The 24,637-nt window shown below is 41.4% G+C and overlaps 1 protein-coding gene across 1 annotated transcript; it reads right to left on the bottom strand.

Moving 5' to 3' along the window:
- Window positions 1-8,851: 8,851 nt before the first annotated feature.
- LOC143321637 (putative oxidoreductase YjmC) lies at window positions 8,852-18,136 on the bottom strand. Its single transcript, XM_076732090.1, has 11 exons — window positions 18,023-18,136; window positions 14,019-14,167; window positions 13,515-13,703; window positions 12,996-13,057; window positions 12,751-12,804; window positions 12,562-12,660; window positions 12,175-12,310; window positions 10,736-10,854; window positions 9,973-10,068; window positions 9,721-9,831; window positions 8,852-9,509 (listed from the first exon to the last, which is right to left on the bottom strand). The coding sequence occupies exons 1-11, from the start codon at window positions 18,028-18,030 to the stop codon at window positions 9,444-9,446; spliced, it is 1,089 nt and encodes a 362-aa protein (XP_076588205.1). The 5' UTR covers window positions 18,031-18,136; the 3' UTR covers window positions 8,852-9,443.
- Between the last annotated feature and the right edge of the window lie 6,501 nt (window positions 18,137-24,637).

Below are 24,637 nucleotides of genomic sequence, written 5' to 3'. Positions count from 1 at the left end.
GCTGGATTGTCCAACCACGTCTTAATACATTTCTACAGTCATGTAGTGTAAAGAATCATACAAATTGGCATATAGTGGACAGTTTGGCACATTTGCTCCCAGTGGTGAATCACAATGCGATATCACAGGTGTATTAATATGTCTACGCATTTTCAGCTTTTTGGGTGTCATGTAATGCCATTTAGTCCCCATAGACTTCCATTTCATGAGTTTTGCATGTACAGAGTTTAACTGGGATACTTTGTCACAATTCAGCTACATGAGGTTTGAGAGCAAAGACTCATGGGAGTTCATTGATGGGAGACCAAAAACCCCCACTATCGTGTTTTAGCTTTTCAAAAAGATCCCAGAGAAACAGACAGATTTTTAAGATCAGATTAAATTTAGGTGACTTGAATGTTTTATATAAGGAAAATATGGAAAATAAAGATGCAGATTACTGGCTGTACAAAACTAAAATTTCATAATGTTAAATTTGACTGTTGCCAAAAACACAGGGCTCAGTTCCAACAGTGGTGTTACTAGATTCTACACTTAAAATAGACACCCACTTTCAAACTTAGGAAATGCTGTTTCTGTCTTGCATAACTCTGAGTTCACTCAACCCAAGTTGCACGTTAAGCTATATCAGTGTAAGATAAGCATATTTGTTCATGCTGTCAGCTATCAGCTAAGGCTAAGGTTAGTGTTCGGCACACATTAGCTCAGTATGAATGTATATGTTCTGAAGCGACCCTCCCTCCCTTTAACTCATATTTAGGCGAGACAACTCACATCTGTCACATAACTAAGGCACCAACCATATTGCAAGACTGTGTTTAAAACAACTGAGCACATTAACAAACCATTTAACATCATAGACCTAAAGTATGAGCTATATGCCACTTAAAAAAAATAATGATAGACAGGGAAAGTAGGTTATGTCCGCAAAAGGAGTTGCATGCTCCCCAGCTTGACCTTCGGTCATATCCACTTTAGTTACACTTAATGAGTCCATTCGCACAGCTGAATAAACAGATTGATATATCAGGACAAATAGATCAATGTACAGACGTGATGTCCGTCTGACTGTCTGATTTGTACAATTTCACCCCCAGATTGTATGCATTTATACTTACAATTCAGCTTATTCTCAATAATATTCCTTCTTCCTTTGAGTATGACTGATGACTTGTCTCTTGTTACAGAGTTGCAGGGCCGAACAGATACAGATCTGATCTACAAAATTATTTCCAGAAGAAACTCAGCTGATGTTGTCCAGGATCTGCTGACACACACAGATAGGTCATAAAACCACAATGCAATGTAATCTAGTTAAGTAGTTCTGCAACTAATACGATTTATTTTTATTTTTTTATTTAACTTGACTGTGCAGGACTGAATGCAAAATACAATAATATAAAACAAAAAATAGAAAAAATGCACATTTAAAAGGATGCGCAACACACAGGGAACTCGTAGTAGGACAGACGAATACTGTACTGAGGGTTTAGTACAACAAAAGATGTCAAAGTGTGGGAGAATTAGAATCGATGCGTTTCTGTGTTTCTGTCTCTTCATGTGTGTGTTAATGTGTGTGAGGAGGGGTGGAGGGATTGATCGGATGACCAAGCAGAGAGCAGAGTGTGTGTGTGTGTGTGTGTGTGTGTGTGTGTGTGTGTGTGTGTGTGTGTGTGTGTGTGAGAGAGAGAGAGAGAGAGAGAAATGGAGAGATGGAGGGAGGTGAGGGCCCCAGATGGGTAATGGATGGGAAGTCATGCCACCGGTGGTGGACTGAGAGTCCGAGCTGTTGACCCGACCGTCCATCCAGCTGACACTAAATGAAATTACTCTGTAATTTCATGTAATGAACCTGAGAATGAAATTACCAACTAATTTGATGTAATGAAGTTGTACGTCAGAATTACACTATAATTTCATCTTCTCCTCAACCTCATTGGCTGCATTCAGTGACTGGAAAGGAAAGTTATTCACTGCGAAACCACAAAACGGACAAAAAAAAAGTACCAAAATGGAAAAAAGTTACACAAGGTACTTAAAAACTGTTTGTACTTATAGTTTTTGAGTAAATGTACAAAGTTCCACACAGGCGTCCAACTCTAATCTAATTCATCATCTAATTTAATACAGTAACTGAGCAGCACGCATGAACTTTTTCTAAATTAGGTTTTCTCTATTTTTAGACAAAAATAATAACTAATGTTATGCGTTCAAAGACGAATTTTCACATTGTAGGAAATGCTCTTGAAATAGCAGATAAACCATTAGGGGATGAATTCTTGGAATTGTGATTCTTTCAGATGGGTTTGCTGCCATTTTTACTTCTCGTCATTAATTATGTTAATCACTGAAGACACTGGAGGTGGGAAAGGTCTGGAACCAGACTAGAGAAACTCCAAGTATCAAGCTGGATGAATTTATTCAGAAATATATAATAAGATCATTGTAAATGATGAAAGTGTCGCTCGAATTTTAATCCTGCTTTTACAGACTGTTTCTGTCTCTGAGATCAGGAAGGAGCCTTTGTCTCATCGGTGGCCTTTAAACCGTCCAGCAAACACATACATCGCCCTAATCCTGCTTTTCAATAAATACACTGTATAGAGAATTCAGAGACGGCTGTCGGGGGTCGGGGTGTCCTCAGGGTCAGGTTGTGCCCCCACTCGGCCCTCATTAGATCAGTTCCCCCCAACCAGGACCATCTCAGCTGTAGCCATCCATCACAGAGGCCCCGGGCGCTGGCCTGAGAGCCCCTAAACCAACACCCCAGAGAAAGGTGAGCTGCTGTTCCCATCCCTCCCTCCGTCACCTGTCACCTGTTATTGTTGTCACACATCAGCAGCCCCCTGACTCCTGGCTACAAACAGTAAACTGGGCGGGCGGCAGCTGCCCTGAGAGAGCCGAGTATCCACCCTGTGTGTTTAGGGTTGGTTTCTCCCCTCGATCCGGACACTAATCCTCTCTACTGTAGATGAAGGCTTCATTCGCCCAAAGGGGAGAAAAGAAAAGAAAAGAAACAGATCACAATGGCACATGCAGCACCTTTATCTGCAGGGGGAAGAGGTTTGTAGCCCTCGAAGCAAAACGGAAAATGGCTGTAATTGAGCAGGAAGGGGTGGCAAAATGACTCTTTGTTTGGTCCAGTGTCAGTGATCTAAAGCTTTTCATGCTCTGAAGTTATCCTACTGATCCGCTTCCACGTAGTATTTGACTTTGTTTCTTGTCCTGAATTAAACAATCAAATGGAAAAAAAAACAAAAAAAACAAAAAAAAAAACACATGGTAAAAAGTATTTTAGCTTACGATTAAAAAACAAGTGAAGGACAAATTAAAGATGTGGATTTTAAAGCATCCTACATTTCCCATAATGCAACTTGATGTCTTTCATTAGATCCTCCCTGTCCTCTAAATTTCATCCAGTTAATAACACAAATTTTGATAAAAATTCAGTTTCGGATGCTGCCGCGCAAAAGTTGAGCCCAAAGCAAAAGCAAAGCCCCTCATGAAGCTCCAACATGTAATCCTCCACCCTGTCTGTTGTAGCCAAGAGATCAATTGAGATTAGCATCTCAGTCAATGGTCATTGTTGTTTAATTTGGTTTCCAGGGTGTATTGATTTCGGCTAAAGACTTAGCTAAAAGCTAAATGTAAGTATTGATGCAATTGATCCACTAATGAGGTCAGAACAAATGTTCATCAGGTACATGGCAACTGGTAGATTCTCCTCTTCTCTCCTCTGTTTCTCTTCTCCTCTGTCCTCCCACTCTCAGCTCACTTCAGTCAAAGCTGCTGCTGCTGCTGGTGAGAAATCTGCTGAGTAATCATTACAGTTACAGAAGTCAGATTATGACTGTTTGTTGGTTCGTGTCACACGTGTCACCTGATAAGAGGACGAGAAAGGATCCTGTCAGCTGCGCTCATGGAGGGAGGTGTGTGGCGTGGAGTCATGCTGCTCTGTGACGCTTCTGTTTCAGGTGTCAAACGTCACTTCAGGATGGGGCTGGAGTTGCCTTCAGCGCCGCCAAGTGTCAAAATCTTCACGAGCTGCAGGAGCTGACTGTTCACAGGAAGTGTCAGTTGAACTCTGCCGGTATATTACAGCAGCTTGTGAGGATATCTGTGAGAGACGCGAGAGGATTTACACAAAAACTGACGAAGTGCAGCAACTGAGGGAAGCAGGCCACATGTTTACGCCACAGCAGCACATGACAGCGCTATCAAACACTGGGTGTGATAAATCACTCATCATTAACAGATGTACTGCCTGCTGACTTTACAGATCACCCTGTCTGTGCAGCAGGATGCGTTCATTTCGACATTGCAAACAAGCTACAGCATAGATGAGCTTTCAGAGTCCATCTAGAAAACATCTGACGAGGCCCGACAGATGTGATTTGTCCCCTGATGTCATGGTTAGTGATTCCTGAATCTGGTCACCCATGTTTGTGAAGTAAATGTGAGTTTGAGCACTTTATGTTCTCCCCACCACCTCTGCTGTCTCACCACAATCCTTTTATTCTATTTTTGATATGTCTTACCTTGCTTTCAGTCATTTTATCTTGTAAAGAGGCTTTGGGTACATCAAAGACGCTCTATAAAATTGATTTATTATCATTATGCAGTTATTATTTAACATTCTTTACATTGCAGCCTGGTGCATTTAATAAAGACTGTCAGTCCTATTGGTGACAGTCTTGTTTATTTAGTGAAGTTAAGCTGATGTCTTCAAACTAATGTGCTAATGATGCATTGATGTTAAAATGCTACATGCACACAACAAAGGGACAGATAAAACTCTAAATTGTTTTTTATTTGGTTAAGAAAGAGAGAGTGAAGACACAAATTCCCCCTTCAAACATCCAGTGTGCCAATAAAAGAAGGTGATGACAGGAAATAAAGAGAAAGCGACAGAATTAAATGGACCCAGGATGATCTCAGTTGAAACACAGGGACAACTGTTAAAGTGTCATCAGGACTTCACAGACAGACAAAGGCCGTCCAACACCTCAGCTGTCTGTTGACGTGTGGGTGTAAGAGCCGGGAGCTGGTGGTCATGGCATCCAGAGGTGTGCAGACCACACAGAGGAAATGAAATCTGAGAGAAAAGACAGGAGGAAGAGAGGGCGTCTGATGCCGTCCTCCTGTCTGATTTTTATTTGTTCTTCCCTCATATCAGTGAAATGGACCATCTGGTTTTCAAGAGGACAGAAAAAGCAGTGCAAGTAGCTTCACCCTCACAAAATTCACAATATGTGATGCATTTATGCAATAATCCAGTATTCCAATATCCTTTTCTTCATTCCCCAAAAACTTCATGGCATTTTGATTTTTAGCCAGCATAATCACCGCCAGTCCCAAACCCGAGAGAGGGAGGCAACAGATGGAGAGACGTTTGCATTCCCGAGCAGTTGGAGAGAACAAGACACCAGATGCTTTGCTTTTATTTTTACGTGTTCGCTGGGTCATTTGGAGGTATGGCAGCGCGAGGAGGACAAAGGGCCAAGGCCAAATATCTTGGCTTTGTAGGGACAACAGCTGGGAGGGACAAACCAGGAAGTCGCTCCACTTCATTAAAGACCCAGCAGGAGAGTAGCAGAGCCTTTCTAGCTCTCCTCCTACTCTCTCCATCCCTCCACTCCTCCCTTCTGTCCATCATTAGTACACAACACACGCCTTCCCTAGCAAGTGCCGGTTGGTAGCATTAACTGAAAATATGACTTTGGATTTTTTTCTCTCATTTTCATTGTAATTGATAAGACTTTTGCACAAAACTACATTATATAGCAGTTATTCTGAATATGTGACATTCATGCCTGATGTTATTATTTTTGTTTTGTAACTGTCTCTAATTTTCCATCATTTAATGTTACAGCATGTTTGTTGGCTGAGATGTAGTCAAATAATGAAGTTGTACTGTATTGATTTCCAAAAATATTTACTGGGTGCACATCACGATAAAACACATCCTATGAACACGTCATCAGAAAAAGCACATACAAGGAATTTGAGCACGGTTTTAACATTGCACTAAATGTACAGGACAGAAAAAAAAGAGAGAGAGAGAGATTAGAGATTTCTAAAGAAATTTACAGCGTGCAGGTTTGTATGTTGACAGTGACGGTGAGTGGTGAAGGCACAGGATAAAGTTCTACTGAAATATGTCTTTTTTAATACTTTGAACTCAACAGATGAAGTCCCATTGACCTCAGTTGTTTTAGGGGTTTTGTACCTATGTGTACAAAATATAATGCTTCAGGAATCTAGACTCGAACAGGAGCGACAGTTGCATGTGCTGTTATTACTGATCTACCCTTTAGGGCCTCACAGCTGTGTGTAACACTGCAGTGTGACTCTGTTTCTGATTCTTAGTGAAAGAGGTTTGAGGCAAGCTCGGCCACGTCTAAGCTCCTCTGATCTGATCCTCCTACAGGGTGAAAGTGTTCTCCAGTGCTTTCCAGCAGCAGCTACTCTAATCTCCACCGCAGTGGATCCCTGCAGCTTCACAGGCGTAGCGGCTGATCAGCTGCATCGGGACGTCAGCGTTTGCCTGCGGGGATCTCACAGTTCGGTTTGGTACCATTTCAGTTACGATTCCCCTTTTTTCCTCAGCTGACTAATCCTGCAGATTTGACCTTCCTGCATCCTGCTTCACACCACCATCAGTAGCTATTAGTAGCCAAAGCCAGTAGAGTCTGCAAGTCCAAAAACAAACACTGACCTCCACACACACACACACACACGCACACACACACACAAGCCATGCCCTTTTGGCTTCACTCGCCCCATCAGTAATAGTCGGTCACTTCATGATTTGCTCGTTCAGTGAGTGATGGACAGATCCCCCCTCAGCAACACAAAAGAAAACACCTGTTTGAATCTGCCTAATCCTAGCCAGCGGCCCTGCTCTCGGAGCTCTTTGGGGACCCGTCTAATCCACACAAGGGCACAAGGCCAAGGCCAGGACAGATTAGACCCCCAAAATCCATCTACCCATCCATGCACACACACCTCCGAGTCTGCCACCTATAACGAGTGTTTGAATCGGCCCCTTAATCCTTGGACTCGGCGGAGCCCTCCACCCAGTATACAGCCTCCGTCCCCCTCAGATCAAACCTAATCTCCACGCATCCCCTTCATACCCACTAGCAGATCTGGCAAAGGCCAGCGCTCTCTTACTCCCCCCCTCCACCTCCTTTCCCCTCCCACAGTGGGGCTGAAAACCCATTGATTTGTTGATTTCTCTTCTTTTGTCTGCAGCCGGCCGAGTGTTAATGGGACATCCAGGGTTCGGGGCCCAGTGCCAGGACTTTTGGCATGGGAGATTAAGGTCCTGATCTGGGCATCTGTCACTGCCCTGTCCCCCTTCTCCCTTGTGGCCCTGAAGGAGGCCTTTCCTTCAATCATTTTCAGTACTAATGCCATGCTTTAGCGAAAATGTAAAAAGCTTAACCACGAAGAGGAAACTTTTGCAAGAAGACCATGCAGGCAGTCGTTTTAAAAAGGTCGTTTTAAACATAGTTGACTGACTGGCTGTGAGTGTAGCATCAGCACAAAGATACAGTAAAGACAAACACACACAAATGCACATGACACATGGGGAGACACACACAGAAATGCGTGCATATCAGTGTTTTCTTTTAAAAACTATAACAGGAGAAGGAGTCCAGTGTGTGCTCAGAACTAGTCTGTCTAAATATGGGTGTGGTGGTGATAATACGCAGTATTTAACATTTAAATAATTATGTCCCAAGTTTATCCAAGTGATGAGTGTCATCATATATTACTTTGTTCTCACTAAATGTGTTGGCATAATAATGACTGCCCCTGAGCAATCATGAATAGTGATCACAGTGTGCTTGTTTTCGATTTTCTATATTCATTTAGGTATTTTCTTGTCATTTTCTTCTTTATTCTATTGTATTTGCCCATTATTGGGCAGCAAGGTTTCATTATTCACTCACCTTATTCTTGTTTTTGCTTTTTAATGTCAGTAGAGGCAATTGTGGAATATCTGTACAATAAATTAAACTGACACTAAACTGACTAACTGTAAGACTTCCTATCATTTTATAATATGAGATACATGTTAGAATAACATGTAAACTGCCTTGATAAAGCCACCTAACAGCACCAACATCACGGAACACATAAAATGTGCCTTAAAATTCATGAGTTTACTCAGACTATGTCTCCCTCTAGTGGTGAAACATCATGCATGCAAGCTGCAAGTCAGGGAGGTGGAATTTAACATGAAAGATGTTACCAGACGTGAAGGTAATACACCAGCTCCATCTTTATAGGAAGTGCAATTACTTCTGTACTACAAGGTTAATTTGAACATAAAGTAACTGCATGACAGCAACAACAAAATAATTTCCTACAAGCCAGCATTAACAAAAGGCACATTTAAAGCATGTTTAAAGGATATAATGCATTTTGCCTGTGACACACACTTTTAAGTTATGTTTGGCTGTAAACATATTTTAACCTCTTTAAAGGCTGGATTAAAGTACAAAAGGAGTATTTAGATTTTTAGCTACTTTTTTGATGCATAGTTCTGTATTTCTGCTCTTTTTTGTCGCCTCTGATTTGCATTTCTAAACTATTTTGAGTTGGGATTATTTTTTAACAGCATATTTGACCATGAACTGACACAAGTGAAGTTGAAATGTTGAAACTAACATCGCCACCTGGTGGTTGAAATGCCTAAAGGGCACTCATTTTGTAGATAGACATGAAGATAAATTATAACCATGAAACAATAGGTTACACATTATACATATAATGAATGTCCATAAAATATAAGACCATGTGGGACATTTGAGTGTACCAAAAATCAGAAAAGCACGTTTAGGTTCATAAGGCTTTTATTGAATAAGGCACATAAGAATGGCTTTTTAACGATGACCCTGGAGTAAAAAGAGGATTTGAACTTCATGAAACAAAAACATTGTCATGGTCAATTCAGAATGCTTCTCAGCATTAAAAACAAAGAAACTTGTGCTTAATACTGTAACAATTACTGCCCATTTACAAAACTGCACTGCATCATAACTGGATGGCTCAATGCCAGAATGACCCAACTGTCAACTAAATGATAACAGACCACAAAAACTTTGGCTCATTTCTAAACAGCACTGACATTTTGTCTGAAGCTGTTGTTGCGTTATGGCTGACTACTGGATGTGAATGAGTTTACAAAGAACGTCCATATTTCACTGTTACACACTCAGTATCATGAGATAAAAACAAGACAAAAAAATAAACGGTTCTCCATTAAAACTTCTATGAAGGTCAAAACAAAATCTTTGACAAGTATGGTTAAAATGTACATAAAATATGATTGTCAGCATGTATAATGTGCATAAACAGAGTTGTATTCTCAAGCTGCTCACTGGGAACTTCAAGCGCCATTTAAATGCCGAACATTTCGATTGGACCGACTAACTGGAGACGAGTTTGTCACATGGCAGCAGCGGGCTGACGTTGATTTTCTTGGCACAGTCGTTCTGCGGAAATAAAATGCAAAAATGGAGCCAAGTTAGCTTAATATCAAAGGCTTTTTGTCCTTAAAACAACCGTTAGACACTGGAGAGCGTAAAAGAGAACATCAGTCAATAAAAAAGGGAAGCATCACTTTTCAGTTAATATACTCTCAAATATAGAGCTAGAGTTAGTATAGTTTGACCATTTATTTCCTTTTTTTTTTGCAGCTCTTACCATGTAGTTGACGACGTTGATGTGGTAGGGTATCCCGCCCATATCGTCACACTTCTTCATGTTCATCCTCTCAGGATCTCCAGCGGCCAAAACAGGACTGTTGGGGTCAGCCTACGACAAACAGAAGCAAATGAAGCTCAGAGCGATTCACCAGCTTTATTTGATTTTTTTTTGATAACTCTCAGACTGAGGGGCTACATATCTGCCCCGGTTAGTCTGCATATCAACACTGTGGCGGTAGGATCGACTCACAGGGTCCATGCCTCTCTGGATGGACAGCAGGTCTGACATCCTGTCGCAGAACCCAGGAGCAAAGTTCTCTGGGTTGATCGCCACAAAACACTGACCCTGAAAACACAAAGCAGGTGATGACGCCACGGTGAACACACCTAAAACAAACAGTATAGGGAGCCGTGGCGAGACATAATATGGCGTCACTGGACTCATTGATTGTGCTTATCTTTTAGATAACGGCGGCTGTCAAAGACCATGTTTCAACATGTAAAACTTGTCTTTTCTTGTCTCTTCTTGCTGTGTTTGATGGGGAGCTGATCAATGATTATGCTGCTGCTTAGTTCACTTGTTAATAATTCCAGAAGTGAGCAGCTTGTTTTAAGTAACTGCTCAGTCACACACTCCAACTCAAAGTGGTGTAGTCACTGTGATTACATGAAGATAATACATGTTAACTATGAAACCAGCTTGTATTGAAACTGGTAGCGGCCAGTTTTTGAGTGATGATGCCTGAAGTAACACAACTGCGAAGAAACAAAAGCTCATTTAAAAAACATCTTAAGAATGTGTTCAAGTAGGTTTAGGCCATGAATACATTTCTAAGATTTTAGTTATTTAGGTAAGTCATTGTCTTAGTCTCATTAGACATTAGGAGGTTAACTTCTAGCACGCCATATCGCTAACAGCTGCAACTACTATAAAAACAAGCTACCTGAGGGAGCCATCTTTTTAAAATGGGGTTAAAACACATCACAAAGCAAAGGAAAACAAAAAAATGTACCAGGTTGGCAGCACGGTCTGTTACTTTCCACGTGCGGATGTATTTGCTGTAGTGGGAACCAGCCAAGATACCACAGAACACTTCGACCATCATTCCCAGACCGTAGCCTTTGTATCCTCCTGTGGGCACAGACATTACAGCACACGAACGTCAGCTGCTTCACGTAGAGAGGATGAATGTGACACGTGTGCTTTGCCATAATCATCATCATATCATGTCAAAATCAAGACAGAGCCCCTCCCACATGGCGCAGCATTGCACGCCCTCACTTCCTGTCTTCTGTGATTCACTTGAAAACCTGTCGCTGCATGAAAAACTTGTGCACCTCCTCCCTGAAGAACCACAGGCGTCATATGGTAAAACTGTGCACAGGAATCAAAGATTGTAGTAGTTTTTTTCAGTAAATGAACGTGCAGGTGCTTTTGTAACTGGACCTTTGGTGTAAAGTGCTGCACATAAACTGGCCATCAGCCCACTGAAAATGGTACATCTCCTCCTTAACTGTTACATAAAGTGTATGTGAGGACAGAGTCGGATAAATGTGAGCAAAATGTCTCAAACAGGGGAGATGAACCATCCTTCCAGGACCATTTTTCATAGGGCGTCACCTGAGAAGCGTACTATGCGTATGTGCTCACATTGGCCTTAGGCGGCACCCCCCGGCCAGCTGTTTGCACATTAAACAGTGTAGTAAAGATATTCATTTCCTTTTGTTTTCATTCGTCTTTACCATGTCCTGAAGCCTCTCATCAAATGCCTGAAGGTGTTTTCACACTCAGCGATAGATTCAAATGTCACAGCAGCCTTTTGTTCTTACAGAGCAGGAAAATTCAGTGTTACAGCTTTCAAGTTGCACTTCCCACAACTTTAATTTCATTTTAAGTGATTTCATGCTTGAAAGCGGAGAGCTGAGCAGCTGGCTGGAGCTTGGGGTTCAGCTCTGAGAGGTGCTTGGTAATGTCCACCATGGCGGCTACATCACACAGACGCTTGCTGTCACAATCTTACTTTGCTCAATGCTAGCAGCTCCACAGCAGCAACAAGGCGCTCCTTCTTTGCTGTTTGCTCGCTCACCACAAAACTGGCATGAATAACACTGTCTGCCAGAATGTGGTCTTGTGAAAGCTGCTTGATGGGCACCAAACTCTGCTGTAGAGCATTAACTTGTTGCATTCAGGGACCACTCAGAGGAACACGTGTTATTTTCTTCCTTCGGTGAAACAAAGTAAGTTGCTTTTTTTTGTATTTACGATTTGCCTCACAGACCGGATCAAATGGTCTCGTGGGCCTTAAGCCTCCCAGAGGCCTGGGATTCCCCACCCCTGGTCTAAAAGGTAACCGCAGAAAGACCAGCGTGATATCAATATTATATTTCAATGACATGCAAACAGAAAGAAAGGGGGAAACAGTAGGTAGACTTTTATCAGCTGGTTTCTGACCTGTGGCTTCACTGCCGCCAATGGGCACCAGTCCACCTCCAGCCAGAACTTTCTTAGGGTCAGGGGTCAGCTGGCCCTTGTCGTCACAGCCCCAGCCCTCTGGGATGGGGTCTCCACGTCGTTCATGAAGCTCCACCTGTGCACATACAACACTGACACTTTCAGTAAGTGAGTAAGTGGACTTTAAGTCTAAAGCTTTTCAAAACCACAGTGACAAACTACTTGACAAATGCACATTATACTGCAAAACAATAAAACAGCATGAAAACTGAAGTAAACAGCTCAGGTCAATCACCATTGGTGCTGGTAATGTCTATTAGCACTGAGGAAGTTATGACCTGTATGTAAGGCATCTCTCATGGCTTATCAGCAAACACTTGATCTCACCTTTCCAAGTGCTACTGCTGATGTGGCCATGTCCAGAACAAAGCTGTCTCCATTTTTAGCAGGGGCCGCCACGCTGATGGGGTTGGTGCCCAGAGTGCACTACAAACAGCAGGATCACAGTATATGAGACGCTGAAGTCGTTCATGGCAGGAAGTACAGTTTATTCTCCAGAATAATTTAGACATTTACCTCTTTGCCACGTGTGGGAACCACCAGTGGGGACGTGTTGGTAAATGACATGCCCTGTGGTGGTCAGATTATTATTAGATATACAATTAAAACCAATGAGGTACACAACACATTCACCTCCATAACTAAATAAGACGTTTAGTTAAAATCACATTTCCAGTTAAAAACATTTATTTAAACTCTTTTTATTAGTAATTGTGCATCTGAATAAAATAAGCTGACAGGCAGATAAACCTTTCACTCACAATCATGTTTGCCTTCTGAGCCTGTATTGCGTAGTGTCCAGCGATACCGTAATGGTTGGAGTCTAAGAAAGAAAAGTGCCATACACATAATAAACATTTGAATAGCAACGGCAAAGAATTTATGGTGTCTTATTGAAGAGATGCATCTACCACCAGTAAAACTCATCTTTGATAAACTAAAAATGGGTTTTACTGAGTTTTTCCACGTAGTCAGTGCTTTTTTCTTCTCTAAAATAATCAATAATTAACTTGCATCCTTCAGACACACTCTACTTCCACACTTAATTGTTATATGAGTCAAACACTCTATTCAACCTTAAACAGTGAAGATAATCCACAGAGGAAAATCCAAGAAACGAGACATGGTAATCCATCAGGCCAAACAAAAAAAAGAGCAGCTGTGTCTGACACGCTGCACTTTGATGTTTCATCCAACAGGTGTTGACAGATGTCCGCCACTGCCTGTGCAGCTGCGCCACAACTTTTCCTTTAGACTTGGAAGAAAAAAATGGGACTCACTATGTGCCACCACCCAGCCAACGCCAACTTCTTTGGCCTTCTTAATGGCAAGATTCATGCAGAAGTTTCCCACCACGGGACCCAGGAGGTTCTCCCCGTTCACCAGCGCTGTGGCTGGACTCTCCTTCTCCACCACCGGTTCGCCGTCCTTGGCACAGATTCCTGACTGGATGTCCTTTACGTACATATCTGTCGAAAAAGTGTAGAGACAGCGAACACAAAGCACATTTAAAGACACACACAAAACCATCCTGGTGAAGGAGCGGAAGGCTAACTGATGGACATATGTGGATTAGTAGGAAGTAGAGAGATTTGTTTTCATTAGTTTGACATATCTTTTCAGATAAACTCCTGGCACTCATCATAGTGCAAAACATGTAACTGATGGAATAAGAGTGGCTCTTTAAAGGGCAAAATACAAACATGATTGCATTTATGAAAACATTATGTGCGCTGCCACATCTAAACCAAACATGCACACAAAGTGATGGACTTCCCACTCACCCATCCTGTTGAGCCCATGGCTGTAGTGACCCCTGTAGTCTCCCTCCACCAGCACCTCGGCCAGGCTGCGGGCATGATGCGGCTTGGTCTGCACGGCTATCATACACCTCTCGATGAAGCTTTGCACCTCCGCCTTCTTAATCAGACATCTGCAGAGGAGAAAGGTTTATAGTCAGATGATTATATCCTCAGTGTGCATCCAAGTGTGTTTTTTTTGAAGCACAGTCAAGCAATTACATTCAGAAAAATAATGAATAACCAGTGGCGTCTGAGATGTTTTTGTTTTGGAATAAATCTTATCTGTAATCAGTGTGTGACGGCAGTGCAGCAACACCTTTAAAAGGTAAAGAAAATGTGTGTTTTAGTTGGTTAATGGGTATGACGAGAGGTGGTCTGCTTACTTTTCACCCTAATGGATGAATTGTTCTCATGGAGTTTTAAATGGAATTTGACTTTTGAGCCCCCCTTCCAAAAAAAGAAAATCAATCAAGTCAACAATATCGTTTTTTGGCTGATGTTCTGTTTCTCATGTAACAGAAGAGACAGCCTGACTTATGGTATATGAAGCAAAGGCAGTCCAAAACTATTGCACTGCTGCACAATGATGTCCTACATCAAAGTCCTGCAAAGGTGAAGAATTTTTGTGCCAATTCAAAGTCTGAAGTCCATCTTTGCAACAGCGGTTGCGTAACCTGTAAACAATATGTAGGTCATGACCGTTAAGCTCTGCCTGTGTTACATTAAGTTATCATGAGCCAAGTTTAGCAGGAAAAGTCTGATGGAGGAGCCAGTGATAACAAAACTGTCCTTTCTGTTGACTTTAAACAGAATGATGATTAATGAACTGGGAGGACATCATGTACCGGAAAACTTGTCTCTCTCCACAGAGTCATGTGATAAACAGTGGTGTCACTGTGCCTGTTTCTGTCACAGTTTAAGTCCTGTGCATGAAAACTCTCACAGCGCGCTCGACAGTGTGAAATGTGTTGAATACAGTAGCGGTGGCACTGGCTAACACATGGCAATATGTACAGTGAGAACAAGTAAGAAAAGTTATTATTATGTCTTAAATTCTAAGATCAAACTTCAAAATATTTACATTGTTCCTTTGTAATTCCAACCCATTTGGTCAAATATAAACTAATCCGTCACACTTGACCAAATGAACAACTCCATGACCAACATGAGGTCCCTTAATCAGTCACCACCGTGAAGACTGGAGGAGAATCTCTGCTGAAAATTAAACAATGTTTAAGGAGGATTTGCAGATATTTAAACACTTCAGTGGTTACGCTGCCAAACAACTTCTGAGCGCAGGTCACAATGACAAACTGACAAAGTTTTTATGTGCATCTGTGATAAAGAACAAAGCCTTGGTGTGCTTTTCTGTCAGGGGTTAGTAGACTTGTATAATCTGTAAATTTGTTTCCATTTCAGAGACAACTTAAGATGAGACTCAGTGATTCATACATCTTCATCGTAAACTACTAACGTCTGTCTGTGATGTAACATCTTTGGACAAGTAATAAAAACCAGCTTAAAGGTAAAATCTGAGTGTTTTCTTGTCTGTAACGCTGAACACATGACAGTCTACTCTCTCCTTTCTCCATCATCCTTCTCATTCTGCACTCCTGACCCTTCCTCTTCTTCCTTCGTTGTACTTTGAGGTATTCGGGGGTTATGTAATGCTGTTCCCTTTGGAATTCACCATGATTGGTTCCAGATGCAGGCTGTGGGCGAGCTGCCTGTCTGCTGAAAGGACGTCTCTCAGTTCCCCACCGAAGTAACATGATGTTCTATATTAACAGCTTTACTCAAAAACGACTGACGCAAGTCATCGAATCTTCTGCGCCTCAGAGAGCTGGGAGTTGATCTGAGAAATGATCTCCCCTCCACTGGTTAACTTATACTGAAGCAACTCTAAACTATAACATCCACTATCCAACTTTAAGGGCATCAAGCTTTTCAAACACTGAAGTCCATCTTTTGCTCTGCAACTGTTTCTCACGAAGAAACTATTTCTGAATCAAACTGTGGCACAAACAAGTAGTCAAAAAGTACACAGTGTCCACCCAGAGTTCACAGACCCCCAACTCCCCCTCCTCCATCACTCTCTACGACCAAAAAACTGTGTGCTTCTTTTGAAATGCAGCAAACCCGACACGTCCATTTGATTTACACTGTGGCTTTCTGCTATTTTTCGGAGGGCACTGGAGATGTGTGTGCGCCTATGTGCAAAAACATACTATCAATAAATTTCTATTCATACAGAGAATATTCAGTCTGGGAACACAAAGAAACAGAAAAATTGCGTTTATTAGACAGAAATAATTGGAAATTGTCATGCATGGTTAAACATGCACGTGGACAAATGCCTTTCTTTTATTTCAGGAACCTAAATACACTGCGAAATATAAATTTACATTACGATATTTTAGAACTCTTTCTCTGAAATGAGCCTTTCTGGGGAGCTCATGTCCGTTTCAAGATCCATGAATCTCCCCCATTTTCCAAACACTGGGCGTATCTGTGCCCTAAAGTACGAGGAAGCAGCTAGCCTTTCTCTGTCCAAAGGTAATAAAACCCACCATCCAGCATCTCTAAAGCTCAATAACCAGCACAATATATCTTTTTTCTTTTAATCTGTACAAAAACCAAAATGTAGAATCAAAATACTGTCATTTTATTATTTCTATTAATTTCTTGGCGGTAACGTCCCGGTGTCTCCGCTGGCTGCCTGGTGACTGGTCCTCATGAACAGCAAAATTAGATTTTTACACTTTGGTTTTCATGCAGATTAAACAAGATATGACATGTAGAATATCGGCCATTAGTTGTTACCCTCAAACAGGCCCAGACTAGCCATGGTCTTCATGCTAAGCTAAGCTAACTGGATAGCTCCAGCTGCATATTTGCCATACAGATGTGAGTGTGGAAGTAATCTTCACCCCAACTCTTGCCAAAAATGTGAATAAATATAATGTCGAACGACTGCTTTAAAGGACTGTAAGTTATAGTTAATAGCTATAGTTGAGGTGTTGCTATGTGAATATTCAGCAGGAAGTCAAGTTACTCACCAAAGCATCATGTATGAATCAGATCGACTTCATAGTTCATTCAAGCTGCTTTTATTTTCTGCTGTTGTAGAAACCTCCCACTCCGTGTGGTAATAAACAGCACGGACGTCCATGCAAACGTTACGAACTCTTTCGTGGTCAAAATGTTTCTCTTTACTTCAGCACCAACACCAAACATGGCTTTGCACCAGTACCCCAGCTGCCATTCTGCTGCAGACCCTCTTCATGTGTGGACCGACATAAACCAGAACAGGCTCGTCTCTGGCATTCATACTGGGAGTCTATTTCTTATCTGCATCACTCTGCTTCCACTCATAAGTACACATAAATAAAACAAAAGCACATATGTAAGAGTGAAAAAGGATCTTAAACTGGTTTCATTGGTCTTTGAAAGTTCAAGTCAGCACATGAAACAGTCATGTGAACATGAGAACAAAATGCTCTTTTTATACAGAGCTGGGGTGTGGGTGTGTGTGTGTGGGGGGGGGGGGGGTGTCAGACAATCAGGCTCTTTCAGTTTTACAATACTTTGCTGCAGTCTGTTGAGTTCATGAACAGATAATGGTCCAAAGGAGAGGTCCAAAGCTGCACATTACCCCCAGCTGACACTTCTTCAACTTTAACTTCCTTCACTTCCTTTTTGCAACAATAACTGCTCACATACTTGACGAAAAATAGGAAGTTAAACTTAGAGACAGACATGAAATAAGAACAGTAGCGACACAACCGCCCCATTGTTGGCTTCAAAGTTAGAAACACAGGCTGCAATGACTTGTGCGAGGCGTCTAGTTTTTAGTTTCACTCCTGCAAGTCAAGAACTCTAGATAAGAGGTTTCGTTCGTGCAGGTTGTTCTGCCATGCAGCGTGCGCCAATTGACCCCCCTGCCCTTGATCCTCTTTAATTGGACCCCAGATCGGGGGTCTTACCTGTCCATGCTGGCTGTCCTGCTTGGTCTCTGGCTGTCCTGCTTGGTCTCTCCTGGCTGTGGTGCTGCTGCTGTCGATGTCCAAACGGAGACACAGCCCACTTGCTCTTCTAGCCCGGCAGTGTTAGGGAACGCCCAATGTCGTCAAATCTATCAGGTGTCCTGTGTCTGGATGTCGGGGGCGTGTTGGAGGAGCGGCTTCTCTCCGCGCCGACCCGCAGGCCTCTTCTTGCGTGGCAAGGTCATGGCTTGAGGCGTTGCGTAAACTTCACATCCTGCTGCTTTCGTGTTTAACGTGATATGTAGCCTACATTCGGGGAGCATACCTTGAACCGGCGGTTAATGCCCTCTAACAGAAAATATAAGGACTCCTAGTTTACCTACAGGTTACTCATTTTAAAAAAATGAATTTATGATAGTCGTGTAAAGCAGGAATGCTGTAGGATACCTTTTCCTTATACTCTGGATATAGTGCAACTGCACTGATCAGAATTTCCTTCTTTACTTTAGGCTCTACTTTCATTTAACCATTAAGAAGAATAAGGATTCAACATAACTTTCTTTGTGATCACCAAAACAAGTCATCTCAAACATTTGGGGGAAAAAAAGTGTTGTAGGACAATTTATCATATTTCTTAACAAATACATGAGATGTTGGCTGCATGGATTAAACATTTGCCCCTGTGGATGAGCTCCATTTGGAGTTTTGAGTCCTTTCAATAAGTCCTAAAGTCTGTTTAAGGAGCAAACAAAGTCAGTGGTGCTTTGAGCGAAGCAGGCCACATGCCTTTAGGCAAAGGTGCAGCCGGTTACATAAGAGACAATGGGAAAAAAAGGACGGGGGGGAAATGACTTGTTACTCCCTTGTGTGGTTCAGGTCTGTTTTTGAGAAAATGTTCTGCAGTACTTGGACCAATGATGCATGTGGGAGTTTCCTGCATTTTTTGCCCTATCGAGCCAAGTGAATGCTTTAGTGTTGCAAAATGTCAGTAGGAGGGAGCAGAGAAAACACGAAGCAGACGGCTGAATCAGGCTCGAAACTGAACACCAACGGTCATTCCAGTTGATTACGCTTTTGTTTTTAGGTTTTCTTTTTGGTTACAACCGGTAATTTTACTTCTGTTATGTTATTTCCTAACTTTGTTTTCTGAATTTTGCTACTCGGCTACATTCCACAGGATGGTGAAGGGGGCAGAGATGGACAAAGGGTGGTGTGGTGGAAGAAATACTTAAGTAAAAGCAGCAATACTCCACTCTGGAAATACTCCATTTTTAGCATTAAAGATTTTACTGAAGTAAAAGTACAGAAGTATTAGCATCAAAACATGTGCCCATTATGCGGAATGAGCATAATAATTTCAGAATAATGTACTGTATATTATATTATTATATCTAGTTATTTATGTATTAAAGTGTTCATCACTTTAATGTTGCAGCTGTTAAAGGTGGAGTTAGTTTTAGTGACTTCATATCCAGCTGTGCAGCTTGTGAATTTCCCCTGGAGGTCAATATAGTTTTATCTTAACCTCCAAGACATAATATATAGATAATGCATATGTTGATTATGTTTTGCATTATTAATCTGAATCTGTAGTAAAGTAATTTGCAATTGATGTTATATATGAAGAGGAGAAAAAAATTCAGCATTTCCCTCTGAGATGTGGATGAATAGAAGTATAAAGTAACACAAGATGGAAATACTCAAAGCACAAGCCTCTCAAAATTGTGCTGAAGTTCAGTATTTATGTAAATGTACTGTGTTACTTGCCATCACTGCTGCAGACTGCACTTGATGTCTTTACAATTCATGACCTTGAATCAATTTCTTTCTCTTGCACAGGCCCAGGCACACATGCATAGGCACATATTTGCAGTAATAATATGGGACAGTTATGTAACCTAACATATGGAACAGCTCTACAGAGAAGCCCCCGTGGCACTTGGTTATGCTTTTAACATCTGATCAGAACATTTTTCCTCTTTTCATTGTCTCTGAGACGTAGCAGATGATGTGTATTTGCCACAATCATGATGATGCTTCTGATTTTTGCATGCATTCATTTGTATTATAGATGGCCCTTACAAGGATGATACTCTTTAAAATGTGATGCAGATACAAAATGACTGCTGCACCCACATCAGTCCATTTGTATTTTTAGGCATCAGTCTGCTCTCTCACAAAGTTTGATAAGCATATCTTCATTTTTTTCCAAAATATATATATCAATAAACTTCTGCAGCCTCTATGTGACTGTCATTAATGAAAATGAGAGGGTTTTTTTTTTTTTTTGAGACATTCTTGCATCACAGCAGTGTTCCTCATCTCTGTTTTCATGGAGTCCACAAACAACAACAAAACAAAGAGTGACACTAAAAATAAAAGCCTCTTTACACTGAATGCAGCCCAATGCAAAGTCCTGTAAATGATATAGATTTTCTATTGTTATATATTGTCATATATTTTCAGTTGTTACTGACACAGCATTCATTTGGATGATGTACTGAATTGCATCATATTTTAGGTGTAACTTATTTTTCTTGAACATACTAAATGAGGTGAACTAATTATTAGACATACCTTTCTCAAGTCTTTGTGACACTATTATTATCATCATTATCATTATTTACATTGTCCTATTTAGCCTGTTGTGGCTGGTTTCCAGTTAAACGATTGGATTGAGTAAGCCAGGGACTCTCTTGTGTACTTCAAATCTCTTGTGTTCAGCAGGCCACAAGGGGTCAGGACCTCACTGGATTTGGAAGTGTGGCAACTGAATAAGAGGTGAGATGTACAGATGCACACAGTACGTAACCACTGCTACACGGACATTCTGTCCACATGATAGGAACGCTGTAGTACAAACATAATCAATCCCAGATTTTGGGAGTCTTGTGCAAGCTCACATTTGGCACCAAAGCTGCTATACTGTATATGTGCTAGGCTACTATAAAGCTACTTGTGATGAGAATGAACTGACTTCATGCTTGACTTTCATGTTTGCTGCTCTGTAATTTATGAGAAAGTAATGACATGTCTTATTTTCTCTGCAGTTTATACTTTAACTGGTTATAAAACAGTTTGCACTGTAACCTGCTTTAACTCTGCATTCAATGCTTTGAAAACACTTTCCAGACAACAATGCCTTAATATGGCTTTAAGGTGCCCTTGAAAAAGGGACAATAGTATGACAACAAAGGCCGTGGAAACCGGTTTAGCTAACTTTACCGCACACCCTTTTGCTGGAAACTGATAGTCCCTGCGGATCATGCAGGACTAGTTTAGACACGAAAATGCAGCTTTAAATTTCCAATTTCTGCTTGAGGAGTTCTGTGTAACCAGACTGTTAAGACAGAAGATGATTAGCCTTGTAGAACTAAGGTGGAGACGCTCAAAGTTTGTTATAATTAATGCATCAGGAAGGATTAAAATATCTGTGTTTCTGTGTATATGTACTCCTCTGGGTACACAGGCATGTTTGAGTAGGCCTGTGTGTGTGTGTGTGTGTGCGTGTGTGTGTGTGTGTGTGTGTGTGTGTGTGTACGAATGCCTGTATGTTCATGCATGTGTGCCATGCATGGTTATTCTAAAAAGCTTCCCATGAACTTTGTTGTGGATCTTCTTTCCATCCCTGATTATAAATGCTTTTTTTTTTTTTTTTTGATGACCTCATGACCTTTGCTTCAGTGCCACATTTAGGTTAACATTTACTTCTTTCATAGAAAATGTCACAATCTGACACGTAGGATGAACCCTTGCCGTTTTTGATACTCCATGAGCTGTCCTCTTGCACCACTGCGCCATCTTGTGTGCAATGTCAGCTCTGCGCCAAATTAATAGCATCTTGATCTACCAGGCATGTCTGGTAAGAGCAGCAGTATGTGCCGTTAATGCTGTACTGCAGGGTGCAATACAGTTTGCAGCCTCTAGGGGACTGTAGGCTTTTCTTGGGCTGTAGACTTAAAAGATAGATGACAGGCATAAATGCGATACCAAGCTCACATTAGATGTAATTTATACAATAGCAGCTACCTTTAGTTGTGGCAAGAAGCTGGTCATCAAAGCATTGGTTGTCATTTTCTAAACATTTCAAACTTGGGTCAGAAATTTGCTTTTCACTGGTTTAGTTGCACAAAAAGCATTAAAATGAGTATTAAGTCCATTTATACTAATGAGAGCCAAGTGTGAGTTGTAAAGATGTAGAAAAGACATTATACGAGTGCAGGTTGCTTTAGGGTTGGAGGTTAATTGGATTTAGACACAAGATCACATGCTAGAGGAAGAGCATGCTGCATTATATTTGCTTTGAGTTTGCCCAAAAGTGAACCAAATAAAACCTCCTTTTCATGATAAAGTTTAGGTTTGTTGAACCTGACTCAAACAAGTGTCCTTCCCAGATGTCTTCCTCCTGCTTCCCCAGGCATCAGCTGCAGCAAACAGCTCCCAGAAAGAGCAGCGAGAAGTTAGTGCCCCACTCCCTCTGCAGGGCCAGCTGCTGGCCTGTAATTCTCCACGGCTCAGACATCTGTAAGCATTTCTCTCTGACCGCAGGAGCAAAATAGAAAGTTGGAAGCTAGAGGCTGTGATTTGGGTGCGTATAAATAAAGTTGCAAGCAAAGGAGAGGCTGCTAATATGATGGGAGTCCAGAGGGTGGGAGGTCTGGAGGAGCAGGACACCCAAGTCATCAAAGACAAGGGACAGGGAGCAGGAGGACACATGGAGCCTTTGAGGGTTTCCTGTAGGACATTCAGATATAGCCTCTGTTTTGCTCAAGCGCATCTCAGTGGGTGTATTTCAAACATCGTGTACAAACAAGCTTAGACAAGAGAAGTGACATTAAGTTACAGTACAAACTCGATTCTTTCTCTATCACATCTTTCCTAATTCACCTGCCCACCACCTGTCTCACTAGCTGTGTCAGTCAAAGCTGATTTTGCTTGCAGATCAAATACTTAAATCTTATTTCTTTATGGTCTGTACATGGTAACTAAAAGGACTAAAAAGGCAAAGCAATGTTGGCACACCACAACACTATTGGCAGGGAAGGTCCTTCTTATAAACATATATTTATCATTAAATGTTATATATATATATTTACTTGTTCCATTCCTTAATTGAATAAAGACACAAGCAATTCTGTACATTGTAGCATCCCATCAAATGAAAAACTTGTTTTGTCTGGTTCATTATTTTATACATATTTCCATGGGATTTAGCAAATGTGTCCTTGGAAACCTGAACTTTGGGGTTTTAATTGTATTCTAAAATATAATTATATGGTTTTAAAGCACAACATACATCTGTGATGATGATCCTAAAGGTGGGACCAGCAGTGCAGCAAATGTTTATCATATCCATACATTGGCTCAAGCCAGAGAGTTCCTGGGACACCATCCAACCAGCAAAAGGCTAATGTAAAAGAGCAAGAACATGTCCCCTTTGGTCTGCAACAACTCCTCAGACTGAGTGGAAACTAACCTTCTCGTCACGCTGCAGGCCTCCACATTGCTGCTGCCTCCTCTGTAGTGGTCTGTTTGGGCGGCCCTGCCTTACTTATTGAGGGCACACTTACACCGTCTCCTAAAACGGGATGTTCTGTATATAGTTGGTAGAGCAGCAGGCTCACAGCTGGGATGAAAAAAAAAACATGCCTTGCCCGTTCCCTCAGACCCAGCCCAGAATCAAACCTACAATGCCCAAAATTAGCACTTTAAAACTGGGTGCAAGTGCAGCAGAGGAGCCGTAAAAGATGTAAGAATGAACCTCTCTTCATCTCTGTGTTCTTTAGCTAAGAGAGAATTTGAAAAAGACCCGAAAATTGGTAAGTAAAGGTATTATGTGAGGGAGAAAATGAAGGCTGATTTGTTCTTCAATGTAATACCGAGTTACCAGTATCTGGTTTATTTAGCTCACTCACAAGAGATCAGCAATAAGATGATGTAAAATTAAAATACTTAACAAAATACTAATTAAAATACATGAATAATGACAAAAATAGATGTTATAACAGTAATAAAATGTAGAAAAAAAAACTGTTGAAAGAAGACAAATAAGTGACTCTCAATGGGAGGTGAATGTTGATTGTCTTTTGTCAAGTGGCTTGTCATCATCGTGACATTCAGACTTTGGCTCCACAGTCCTCTGTCCCCTCTGCTCTTTCTATCCTGACAAGAGATGATTTCAGCTGTCATCAAAACTTCCATTCCACATAAATACAATAAATAACAACAAAAACGACCCCGAGTAGCGGTTTGCTCAATCTCTCAGTCTGGACTCAGCTGCTAGTCTTTCTAAACTCTGTTTGATCTTTTCTATTTTTTAGGCTGCTCAGTCTTTGATCAACTTCACATCTGGGCTGACCGTGACTGGGAGACCGGCAGGTGTCAGCTGAACTCCCTCTAATACTGACATTAGAATAAGGGATGCACCGATACTAATGTTCCACAGTATTCACGATTTTCACAATATATATTTGCCCACAAGTGTGTTGCTTTTACTGACCAACAGAAACTTTCACCATTAACTTCAGCTCCCTAGTCCAAAAGTATTATGTTTTATCCACTGCTGTTTGTGTGTAACTCTCAGACACTGTTTGAATGCCCTGTTTCAGCTGAATA

The sequence above is a fragment of the Chaetodon auriga genome, chromosome 6, assembly GCF_051107435.1.
Source record: "Chaetodon auriga isolate fChaAug3 chromosome 6, fChaAug3.hap1, whole genome shotgun sequence".
Classification (NCBI taxonomy): domain Eukaryota; kingdom Metazoa; phylum Chordata; class Actinopteri; order Chaetodontiformes; family Chaetodontidae; genus Chaetodon; species Chaetodon auriga.
This window is presented reverse-complemented; position numbering and strand designations above follow the sequence as displayed.